The 12,849-nt window shown below is 42.8% G+C and overlaps 1 protein-coding gene across 1 annotated transcript in view; it reads left to right on the forward strand.

Moving 5' to 3' along the window:
- LOC121833785 overlaps positions 1-8,315 on the forward strand; it is an 86,165-nt gene extending 77,850 nt beyond the window's left edge. Inside the window, exons 4-5 of the mRNA XM_042287409.1 lie at positions 1,625-1,776; positions 7,922-8,315. Coding sequence (XP_042143343.1) covers positions 1,625-1,776; positions 7,922-8,048 — 279 coding nt within the window. The 3' untranslated portion in view covers positions 8,049-8,315. The remainder of the gene's footprint in view (positions 1-1,624; positions 1,777-7,921) is intronic.
- The last annotated feature ends 4,534 nt before the right edge of the window (positions 8,316-12,849 follow it).

Raw genomic sequence — 12,849 nt, forward strand, 5'->3', positions numbered from 1 at the left:
CGTAATGTGTGTACCCACCTCAGAGTAGAGCATCAAAAGCGCGTGTTTACTCGATCGCCTTATGTTCACTTACCTTTGCTGTTATAAATTCCGAGGAAGCAATTCTCAAAGGAGAGGTGGTAATGATAACGACAACAAGCGGTTCACTTGAGTAGCATAGTTCCGTCAGCGAAACGGTTGGAATAATTTTGTACGCCACCAAACCATCTGTCGTCATTCGAATTTCGCGTGTATGGCGTCAAAGATTTTTTGTTTTGTGTTTTTATGTGTCGTTTTTTTTTTTTTTTTTTTTGGGGGGGGGGGGGGGGGCGAGATGGCAGTTCTCTTACTGAACCTGATTGTTCTGTCCAGCAACGCAAAGGTTTTTTTTTTTTTTTTTTTTTTTAGTAAGAACGAGTAATTTGGTCGAGTTTCGTAGGTGGAAAAATTTCCGCACTACTTAATAAAATAATTTCATCACAAAACAGGCTTTAATTGAAAATATATGCGTCATTCTCCACGTCCCGGTTTTCCTATTTAGCCAAATATTTCGTTTATCACGAGTTTCAGAGCAGTAACCAAAGTGCAGCTGTTGGTACAAATACACACTAGCTTCAAACCTTCAAATCAGGCAGACAATCAGAGTTCGGTAAACGTCGTTGACACATAAACTATTGAAGTGTTCATCTCAAGAAGCGAAGGTATGCAGGCGAGCTGGTTAGGAAGCACCAGAAACTATAAACTCTGAGACACATAGGTGTTTTGTCGTCTTGTCCGTTATTTTATTTGTCCGCGTCTCAGAGTTTAGCTTATAAAGTGATACTCTCATTCGTTTTAGAAATTTTAAGGGAAAGACCTTCAACCCGAAGAGAAACATAAGGAAAATAAAAGACTACGCGTTTACTATAGACCTTTGCAAACATCGCCTGCGCGCTGCCATCTTTGTCTGCTGGTCTATGGAGCACCTTCTGAGCATGCGCTGTTGCTCTGCTGTGCGGTAGGTCAGGCGCTGCGCACGCGCTTACATCTCAGTGACTTGGCATTTTTCGCCCGTGTGATAAGCGATGGAAAGGAGCACAATAAAAGAAAAACCAACTGTCACCCCGGTTTCTCTTATGTTATCCTGTTATCCGTAAGACGACTTGAAAGTGAAAGCCCAAGCGCCGATGCATTAAAGACAGACATGATTTACTTAATTCACTTTGATTCCTCTTAATTCGCTTTGTCATCCTTCTTGATTTCATTGTCTCAAATTCGCCTGAGGGGTCAAGTAAACGTGAGAGCAAACCTCCGAAGACAGCGCGTTCTCTGACGACGCACTTTTGGTGCCGTTTCAAGGGTACCTTTCGTTTTGGTAACCTTCGTGTCGCCCACGTGCTTTCTGAAAGTTAACTGAACGATAGAAGGCTTTCTCCTTAAAAAGCGGAGGATTTCGGCGCATGCATTTGTGTCACTGGTTTAGCGGGTCAAAGCAAACGGACAAAGACGTTAAGCGTCGTGACGTTGCACTTTTACAGCTGCTCGATTGCAGTGGTAGAAGTGGCGTCGGCTGGAGTTGGACTTCAAGTGAGACGGTGAATAGTTCATGGTATACCACCGGTTTGTGAACTGTTTTCGCTTTTGAAAATCTCTTTCTATCGTTCAGAGCCTCGCTTTGGCGGCGTCGGCACTCCACCTGGTTCAGGCCACCCGCTACTTGCTCAAGCAGCGGCCCGAGGGGGACCGTGGAGACGTCGGGGAAGATGTCACTGCCGGAATCTTGGTCGAGACCCGCATAGCCAGGTTCAAATCATCCAGGTATGGATTATACAATGTATATACCCTGTTGAACCAACTGCGTGCGACACAACCAACGTTGACGTCTCCCATACTCAGCAGGTCGTCAGTGACTCCGAGCGCCCAAATGCTGGCGCCTGTTACTCCGAGACACCATGCATTCTCGCATTTAGGTTTGCCTCGATCAGGGGACGGAGCAGACGCTTTTACGCTAAAACATTGGCTCGCCGCATTAAGTCAACTATAATCCTAATAAAAACCGACCTATTATCGTAAAATTTTCTTTCTTTCAACACAAAGAAACTGTGCTGAGATCATGCTCCAAGCTAAAAGACACCAACGTGTCGGTCAGCGAAAACTACCCTAAGAATATTCAATTCTCCAGAAAAATACTTCAACAGTTCGCCCGAGCCCAGAGAGGCCTCTACAAACTTCGCGTTGACAGATTACATCTGGGGAATAAACTATTTCGTTTCAATTACGAGACTAACCAAATCTGTGAGGGCGGCCCAAACTAATCGAACACTGCGTCAACAAATCTGCCACTTTGAAGTTAAAAAATGTCGCGATTAAGAAACCTTTTCGTTCTTAATCTTTTTTCAAAAAATATTTCAGTTTTATTTACAAACATAAGAAGTGTTGTTCGCAACCGCGATTACTTGTCCTCTGTCATTGACGCGGCGTCGGGTGGCATTGTTATGGTTACAGAAACTTGGCTTTCGAGTGTTATTCGCGATAATGAAATTTTTGATTGCATTCAGTGTTATAGGTTTTATCACTGTGACCGAACTGATAGGCGGGGGGGGGGGGGGGGGGGCGGGGTTCTAATCCCAGTGAATGTAAATCTGGAATGTTACCAAGTGAGCGTTAACACCCAGCTTGAACTGGTTTGCGTGCGTTTAATCTCTGCCCATAGAAATGTTATTTTGTTCCTGTTATCGTCCGCCTACTGCGTCCACAACTTTTTGTTCTGCCCTGCATGACGCGTTATGCACAATTACATCTAGGTTTCTGTTTTCACCTTTATTTATACTTGGCGATTTCAATTTGCCCCTGATCGACCGGTCAGGAGCATTCCCAACTACCACTTCCAATTCTGCAATTTACTCTGATTTCCTCAATCTTTGCTTGAATTTTTCATTAACACAACTTGTTACTGAACCTACTCGAGTCACTATGTCTTCGGCCACTGTACTAGATCTCATTTTCTTCTCTGACTCCAACCATGCCCCTTCTATATCCTACTTACCGGGTATTAGCGATCACTTCATTATGCATTTCTTGTTACTTACACCAATGACTGATGCTAGCAAGTCAACAAAACGATTCTTTGACTATAGTAAAGCAAATTTTGGTGCTATAAATAACGAATTAGCTGGCTTCCTTGACGAATTCCTTCCTAATTTTTCTGAACGCTCAGTTGAAAGCAATTGGTCCATATTTAAAAATAAATTAGTATCTCTAATTAACTTATCAATCCATATAGGTTCATTAAACCAAATTCCTTGTCTCCATGGTTTAATGTAACACTTAAGCGCCTTAATAACAACAAGAAACGTTTGTTCCGTTCTGCAAAGCTTTCTTGTAGTGACGCACGTTGGGAAATCTATTGCGAAGCTGAGGATGTTTATAAACTAGCCATCAAGGACGCTAAACTAACATACTTTTAATGTGATTTTACCCTCCATGTTACTTAACATTCCTAAATAGTTTTGGCGTGTTATGAATGGAAACAAAACGAATGATATCTCGCTCACTAATAATGGTGTTGTTATTCCAAATGACCATTGTGCCTTCATTTTAAATGACTTTTCTGTAAAAGCGTTTTGTGTCGATGATGAGTGCTCCCACCCTGTGTACCCTAATTATAGTTTTCGCCTATGGATCCTCTTGTAATTGACTATGACGGAATTGTAAAGTTGATTGATAGCTTAAAAACATCTTCGCCTTTTGGAGTTGACCCCCCCCCCCCCCCCCCCCCCCCCCCCCAGTGTTACCTCCACACTCATTAAGAATACTAAAAATTATATCGCAATTTACGTTTTCAACATTTTTGAGCAATTTCTTGCATCTGGTGTATTGCCTGAGGAGTGGAAAACAGGGAAGGTGATTCCACTCCATGAACAAGGCGATAAACAGAGTCCTCTTAAATATCGCCCCATTTCCTTTTAATCAGCACACCTTGTAAACTTTTAGAGCACATAATATTCACTCATTTGGTTAACTACTTGGACTCTAATTCCTTCTTTTCTCTATCCCAACATGGCGTTCGTAAATCCCTTTCATGTGAGACTCAACTACTGCCCTTCATTAATTATGTGCTTTCCATACTTGACCGTGGATCCCAGAATGACTGTGCTTTTTTAGATTTCTGCAAAGCTTTCGACAAAGTTACTCATAAACGTTTACTCTTTAAACTCAGTCAACTCAATCTCGATCCTTAGATGCTGTGTTGGATAACATGTTTTTTAACTAGTCGTTCACAGTTCGTTCATGCTAACAATGTAAATTCTTATATGAAACCTGTTACTTCTGGGGTACCGCAAGGGTCTGTCTTGGGGCCCCTGTTGTTTTTAATTTACGTAAATGACTTACCACTGTGTGTATCATCATCTATTAGCCTCCTCGCTGATGATTGTGTAATTTATCGAGAAGTCGCTAATGCTACTGACATCACCCTTCTTGAAAATGACTTACTAGCTGTGGCTGATTGGCGTGATTTATGGCAAATGTCCCTTAATACTACCAAATGTAAAGCGATAAATATCTCCCGTCGAATCACTATATGATTCGACGGAGAGCTCATATTGACCACATCATCGCCAACGCTAACTCCATGCTTGGTTACCTAAAGAGAAACTTTAGGTTAGCCCCAGTGTCCCCAAAACTACTAATCTATAAAACCCTTGTCCGTTCCAAACTAGACTATGCCGCAGCAATCTGTAATCCGGGTCTTTCAACTCTCGTGACTGATCTTGAAGCCCTACCGAATCGCGGTGCCCGTTTTATATTTACTATCATCGCACATCTAGTGTCTCAACTATGAAAACTAATTTATCACTTCCTGCTCTTTCATTACGCCGAGAAATATCTCGTTTGTGTCTTTTTTTATAATATTTATCATTCCAATACTTCGCTAAAAAACAAACTAATGTTAAAACCTGTTTTCATCTCGCCGCGCGTAGATCATCAATTTAAAGTCGGAATTCCTCATTGCATTACCTCAGCCTATTATAACTCTTTTATTCCAAGAACATCTTCGGAGTGGTATCGCCTTCCCGCGCAATTGGTAAACATAAGGTCCCTTGACTTGTTTAAAAGTGCGGTGACCGCCTACTTGTGTTAATATTTTTCTTTCTTTGTTTTCCTTGTTCTATAAATTTCTTAACCTGTTTACAAATATTTTTAACATTTGTAGTGCTTGGCTTTTAGTGTTTGTATAATGTTTGTATTTCAAATTTGTCTTGGTACCACTCCCCTCTGTAATGCCCCAGGGCCTTGAGGGTACTGAAATAAACAAATAAGTAAATAAAAAGTGCATAGAAAGCCATGCTCAAAATGGCAGCGCAGATTGCAGTGTCGATTTCGAAATATTTCAGGGTCTCGGGATTAGTTATGTTTTCTTTCTAAATCGCAGCGCTCGGCTCTCTGCGTAACACATATAGAAACAGGGATGCGAGGTTGTTTTTTGTGTGTTTTGTCATGCTATGTGCAAGGATTAACGGATGTATAGAATCTTTTTTTTTAAATAATGTTATCGACCGCGGCGGACGTTCGGTTACGAGGTAATGTAATAATTTGGTAATTAGGTACCCAAAATGCATGAATTACCTTTTGAAGTATTCACCTTAGTTGACACGTACCAATGAGAGAGCTGTTGACCGTAGTCAGAATTATAGCCGTTGTTTGAATTTAGCGAACTAAATTCTGCTCTGCCGTAAGGAGGCAGACACGGAAACTATAAACCAAAACAAGAGCGGATGGCTAAACTCAATGCGACGTCAGCCTCCGCAGCGGCCACTTGTAGCGAGTCATCGCTTATTTTTAATGTATCCGTTATGCGCACACACCAGGCTTTGAATCGAAAAGCTTGATCCTGTTCGACCTCTCGCATGGCATTTTCCAAGTCTCCTATCCTTTAACATGTACATTACGTTGCACATTTTTGCGGTTTATCCCAATGTTATGTCCTGGAAGTAGTTACTTAGGATCTATTCTAATAATCGACGGTCCCGTTTGACATTCGGCAGGAGTTAGTTAGGTGGTGTCGAGCGATCTTGCATGCAACCACGATGAGGTGTAGCGCAGTGGCGCTTGTAAATACTGCCGTCGTTCTCAAGCACGTGAATCTTTACGTGTACTGTGGCTTACTATTCTTGCCTTGTTATCGAGTGATCCCTTGTTTGCTCCTAAAGATTTTGAGAAGCTTGACACGAAAGTCTACCACAGTCCCGCTAAAATCTTACGTTTTGATACAACCTTGAACCAACAGGTAGTTTATTCTTTTCTTGTTAGTGGATGAAAAATAGTAGAAATCAACTGTTTTATTTGTATGCAGATGAGCCAGTATGGCATGTATTTCAGGAAATTCTCAAACTACGCAAACGGTACTAGTGACCACCCGCATGCGTAAGAATTTGCATTTTTTGTATATATATACTGTTTGTGGTGAGCATAGTGCTACCAGTCACACCCTGTATCCGTTCTGCTTCAGCGAGCCTATACACACACACACACACACACACACACATATATATATATATATATATATATACCCAAAAAACGTGTAATAACAACCCTGAAATATATGCTTTCATGCGTGGCAAGAGCAAAACAGTCGGACCCCTGGTACACGGCGCTCACTGTAACTTCGCATAGAAATATGCAGACGAGCAATAAGTTTCACTGCCTCTACTTCGAAAGGAAACAGAAACACGTTTAACATAACCAAAAACCGCGCCTCTTCATACTAACCAAGCCACGCAAAAGCAAACTCGCTACCAACGCGTAGGACAACTTAGTTTTTGGTATATTTGCCTCCGTACATGCACCATCCTTTTCATTTTTCAAGCACGAAAACAAGGAAAAAAGGAAACTTATACTTAAACTTGAGAAAGAAAACGAGAAGAGACGGACGAACACAAACGTTTTCTTCCTCAAGTTTAATTATCCCTACCAATCCGCCCGTTCTGTCCTTACTTCGAAACTTATACGATTGTGTTTTTCGGAAGGTTACAACCGGGAAATCTGAGCAGGATACTCACGCAAACGATTGCACGGATAACACAATAGTATGGCTATCTTTGGTTTCTAGAATTCTAAAAAAAATTCCCGCGGTTTTTCCTTCGGCCTATTTTAGCGATGCGTAGACGAGAATAATAGTCCACGCCGCGAAGGACTCGCAAATGGCTTTATATATCCAGACTAATCAGCCGCGTTCGACCGCCTCGATTAGTACGCATATAGATGCCCATTTTCGCTGATGGGGAACTCGAATAGTCGTCAACATTTACACGGCTCGCACGGTGTCCCTACTTTTGTACCTTTCAATTTTCAGCGTGCTTAAATACTCAAAGCGCACCTTGTGTTCAGGAAATGAATAGCAAAATGTTTTTCTCAGACTTGCGCTTGGCGAAGTACCGTAGAGTGTAAATCATTACATCAATCGATACAATATATGGCTAATCGCTTAATAAACTTCCGGCCTATGAAATAGGCCACGTCTCCATGGGCTTAGTTCACTTTCGGAAAACTCGTCATGCATCGCACTAGATAGGCCTTAAGAGTGCGAAAAACCAGCCGAAATTTGCATCAAATTTGGAACATGGTAAAATAGTGCTACTTCGCTATGTTTTCAAAAAAAGAAAAAAAAAAAAACGCGTGGGTATTTATTGTTCAGAAATCGCAAGCACGCTTTTTCCGCAATCATATTTGAAATTTAGGTGCACTGAATACCCGCTTTCTTATTAAAAGTACTACGTGAAATGTTTTCACTGAATACCCGTTTTCTTATTAAAAGTACTACGTGAAATGTTTTCTTTCCTCTACTGTTGTGAGTTTCCTCCCCCCGTGTGTGTGTGTGTGTGTTTTTTTTCCCGCTTTTATTAGACACATTTATTTTTTTTAGCCACTGCTTCCTTACGCAGTTGCCTGGGTTTTGTTTCAGAGCAACACCCGTGCCCGCACCTGCGGTTCCGATACGAAGAGAATCCATCGCTGTTCCGGTACGAAGAGAATCCACCGTCATTCCATCGCGAAGGGAATCCACCGCCGTTTATCCCGAGTACTTGTAACGCATTCCCCCGCTGTCGTAGGGCGGCAACAAACCAGCCTCAAGGGCGAGCTGCTCGCTACAACTTCGGCTTGCCTCGCACAGCATCGGTCTTCATTCAGTGCGACAGTTCAAGCATGCATTATGTATATAATACCCTCTTTAGTTAGTGAAGTGTCGCAGATTGACGTACACTTTACTTCAGCCAATCAGAGAATCTGTACTTTGTGGTTCATCGCGTTAGCCGCGATTGGCAAATACGCGCGAATCGTGAAAGTGAACGCTGGAAAACAGTTCGACCGTTTCTTCCTGTTTGTTTGTTGTTTTTTTTTGTAAAAGCGAAACATACACGTACGGCACATCATGATGCAACGACTGTAGCTTTTATTATAGATTTCCTTCTACTTCAAGTACCGATGGCTACTGTCACCGCGAGCTTAATAAACGCAGGACGAGGCTCATATCGTATCGCTTTTTGCTAAGTGGTTCGTTATTCTCTGTTCTCATAGGATAATGCAAAACTCGCATTGGCCTATATAAGAAGCGATCATCTAGCATGTCCGGGACTCGGCACACCCTGCGTTTCTTAAAGAAGTGATGGAACGATTTTTGTACTTTACGTAAATACCGCTTAGAACGAATCCCTGACGTTAATGACCCATGACACAGGCGTTCGTTTTGCACCACACGCAATAGAAGTCGCAGAAAAAAAAATTAAAAAAAAACGAGCAGCGTTCATTCCTTTAACTCGCGGCCAGAACAAGCGGCCACCTGATATGGAGCCGATTACATGCCGCCAATGTTGATCCTAGCCACTCGCTGGGGTTGGCAAGGCGCAGGACACACGCCGAGTTCCAGACATTGTTAGGGTTCGGCTATTGTCGACATAGCCCCGATTGGACACGGGCCACTATCCGAATGCAATGCTTGTCGAGCTATGTACTGCTTATCGCAAACCCAGATCGAGTGCTCACGCAATGCTCGGGTCCAGTCTATGGGCCGCATTCAAATATCGTCACTGGGGAGTACTTCGACCCCCCAGCTATCTTATCAAGTTTTGCGAAGGATTGATTGAAATAAAAACGCTCACCTTAGTCCTCCATAATTCACCGCAACAAAGGAGTTTCTTGGTCAGTGACGTTGCGTGCCAGTATACTTGCCAATAAGCTCGTGTAAAGCGAGAAAAAAAAAAAAAGCATTACAAGTGACCATCGTTGCAAGGCTCCTTTAAGGTTTCAGTGATTACAAAAGTGAACAGTCGAATCTATATAGAGGAGAGACTGCCCACTGGAAGGTCGGCGCCCTGGAGCACGATGAAACATCAGGCTCAATACCACAGCGCAGACAGTTTTTTTTTTTTTTTTTTTAAGGTTTAAGCATACTATTAAATTTGTTATTTGCCGAGCTCGCTCAGTAAATTGCAGCGATTGGCTCTCCCAAGTGCTTCGCGTGAAAACAGACGCTGCAGGCTTCTAATGAATGTATGGTCACTGACGGCTTAAGAATAGCACGGCGTGGCAAGCACGAAGGATTATGTTAAAAACTCCATAGCCAATGAGATGCCGGCATAGAGGCTGAAGTCCACGGTGCGAATATGTAGCGAACAACCGACGAACTTGATCCGGCGGCACGTTTGCTTTGCACGCAGCGCAACAGTCACTGTTTTGGCACCACGCTCAGAGTAGAAAAACACGAGCTCTGCCGATTTAGAGGCAGGCCTGGGTTATGGGAACTTTTGTCTGCCAGTAGCCCTGAGCAAAAGCATTCTTCGGAACGCCACGGTTGTGGAAAATAAAAATTGCTTCACCGACAGAGGACTTCACGTTTCTCAGGACAGGTGAAGCGGCATCATTTGTTTCGCGTGGTGCTTTGCGCAGGAACCTCGGGTGAGTGTTTTCTCTCGATTGATAACGTGATGTTTACATATCAGCTGCAGTGTCTATGTCGTGTCAGGTGTGCAAATGCTTTCCAACGTTTCTAAAGAGCACTGCCGAGCGGCTCGCAACTTCGCCAGTCGCGGGTCTCGAACTTCATAAGTACTTTGGCATCAAATGTTCATTGCTCCTCATCAAACGTAAGTACTTTAGAGCTGCTACGATATACCCTGTTGTAGTGATTCAAGCTAGCCTCCTGAGTAAAGAAAAGAAAGCGCCTGATCGTGGGAACAGAAAACGTTATATTACGCGAAGATAAAAATAAATAACACAGCTTGAATATTTACAAGCGCACTAAACTTCGGAACAGTCTCACATTCTTCATGATGGTGACCACAGTTCCGGTACGTCACGTTCAGCGCCCGAGATAGTAGGGACTATAGCAAACCGTTACCGTGTTGGATAGATTCTCCAGGATTTCTCATGCGCCTGCTCACTGACGTTCGTCAGTATGCTAAAATTAATTTATTTGGCTACAAATACGAAGCGGTCGCGACAGGAGCATATCACAGGTGGCGGAGATGTTGGCGCAGTGCGTTAAGAAATTAGTATATTGATTTTTAAAATTTGCAAACGCAATAATTTCTCTTTTAACGTACTCGCTTTTTCCGTTTAAACTGCATGATGCACGAACACGTCTATTAGAACCGTGCGGTGACAGCAGCAAAAAGGCCGATAGCTCCTGCCACCGTTGAGAAGGCGAGAGGTGGGCTCGAGTTGCAAATAGGTTAGGTTTTGCTCCAGGTGACCGTTTGACGACGTGGAGATGACCCCTCGTCGTCAAATGGTCGATGTGCCAAAAACCGTAGCCGGTGTATCGTGTTCAACTGAGCAGTGTCGGTAGTTTCTTCGGGTCTTTGCCGGGAGACCGCAGCTTCGGGTCACCCCCGAATCCGGCTCACTTGACTCACGTTTTCTGTGGTTTCTCGGGTCGCTGCCGAGGTCCTTCACGTCCTCTCCCTTCCTGAGGTCTCTCCGTCTTCCTTCCGGGCGTTGAAGGTGACACCCGCATACCGCATCAACGACCACCCAACGAATGACCGCTGTCAAACGATTGCGGACGTAACTCCCTGCAGTCTCAAGGAAGACGTCGGTTCTTTTTAGAGTTTCCTGGAGGGGACGGGAGAGTTGAGATACCGGAAATCGGACGAAAGATGTGTCGTCCGATTTTCGGTGTGCGCCCTTGTGTTTAATGTTTTGGTGTCGTTTCTACCAGCGCGTTAACCTCTAACAATCAGATCTGCTTCAACAAATTATTCGGTCAAAGCCACTTCTCCCTGTTAGAATAATTTGTAAAGAGAGGTTCTGGGAAATCAAGATTTAAAAAATGCTAAAAATGCTGTTTTTGTTTTTGTTTTTTTTACTTACTCTGCGATGATTGATGGGTTAGGGCGGTCGTAAAAGGTTTCAAGGGATTTGGCCGACTCCTCACACCCTTCACCACGAAGCGAACCCTCGAGGTTGTTTTTCCTTAGCGTTCCTGTAAGAATACAATAATAGCTTTTCAATCTATGCGAGCACGTATGGCGTACGGCCCGTGGAGTTTCCTTGTAATAGCACGCGCTTGCTCGGATTAACAGAGGCGTGACCTGAAATCAAGCCTCTCATTTTTCTATCACTTTATACACAATAACGTCAGTGATATAAAAACGCCTCGGGACACCACATTACGGCTCCAAACACCGCTGACTGTCTAATCGTAAAATATACGGGAAAGATACCTACATGACTCGTTTGCCTGTACAAGATTCATTTGACATAAATACTGCTAAGTTAAGCTAAAAAAAACATTCGCTTCAATGCGCTTCAAGCTGTCATCACTCAGCATCATGTGATTTCGCAGCGTTTATCGTAATCTGACTTCGGTTTGCTAAAGCTGGTCTCTGAACCTGGTACGGTATACGGAGATTCGGTAGTTCGCACCGGAATTTAGGTATTGTCAGTGCTGGGTAAAGTACATCTAAAAAGGTACTTGAAGTAAAGTACAATGTAAATTAGAGGTTATGTACTTCAAGCAATGTAGTAAGTACACCGGGAGCAATGTACTAGAAGTAAACTACTGTAAATACGATTTAGTACTTTCAAAGTAAAATACAAGTACTTTTTAATACCATCGTTCATTATGCCATTTCGTTCCCCTCTCTATGTATACAATGTTTTTGTTTTTAAACTGTTATGCATTGACCGGGTAATCGGGGGGCACCAATTGTTTTCGCAAATGGCGGAGAATATTGGTTAAAGTCAAGTGACCACAGAGTATGGTTGTTTTACTCTCGCAGAAGAACTACATTGTGTCCCCCGAAAATTACGAGGTATTTTCACCTCAAAAATAAACTACGCATCCCCAAACGCTCACTCTCCGTCCAAATGTACCGCTAGCACTCCGATCCAGATGTCAAAGTTTCAGCAGTAACCGTTATTTTATTCAAAAGTTTTAAGTTTTTTTTTTTTTTAACTTTCAATGGGAAAATGGCAGCCGACAGAGCTCTCGAATAATCAATGGCGCCAGTTAACGCCAACGGGCAAAAATTTGCCCCATTTCCTATTAAAATTTTTCAGAAAATCACTTATAACTTTTGAACAATATAATGCTTACCGCTCACAATTTGGCATACGGATCGGACCGCTAGCGCTTCGTTTGGGAGGAAAATGAGCGTTCGAAAATGTGTAATTTATTTTTTAATTTTTTTTTTTTTTTGGGGGGGGGGGGGGCACGTTTTATTTAGCATAATAAACTTATAGGGCATTCATTTCTTCATAAATCATCCCTTTGTGGCACAAATTTAATGAGACCAAATTTAGGGAATGTATTTTGAAGTCGGGAGTTGTACTTTCCTGGGGAAGTACCAGAAAAAAAAAATACTTTAAGTAAAGTACAAGTTCATACTT

Source organism: Ixodes scapularis, unplaced genomic scaffold (genome assembly GCF_016920785.2).
Source record: "Ixodes scapularis isolate PalLabHiFi unplaced genomic scaffold, ASM1692078v2 PGA_scaffold9__187_contigs__length_104089568, whole genome shotgun sequence".
NCBI classification, from domain to species: Eukaryota; Metazoa; Arthropoda; class Arachnida; order Ixodida; family Ixodidae; genus Ixodes; species Ixodes scapularis.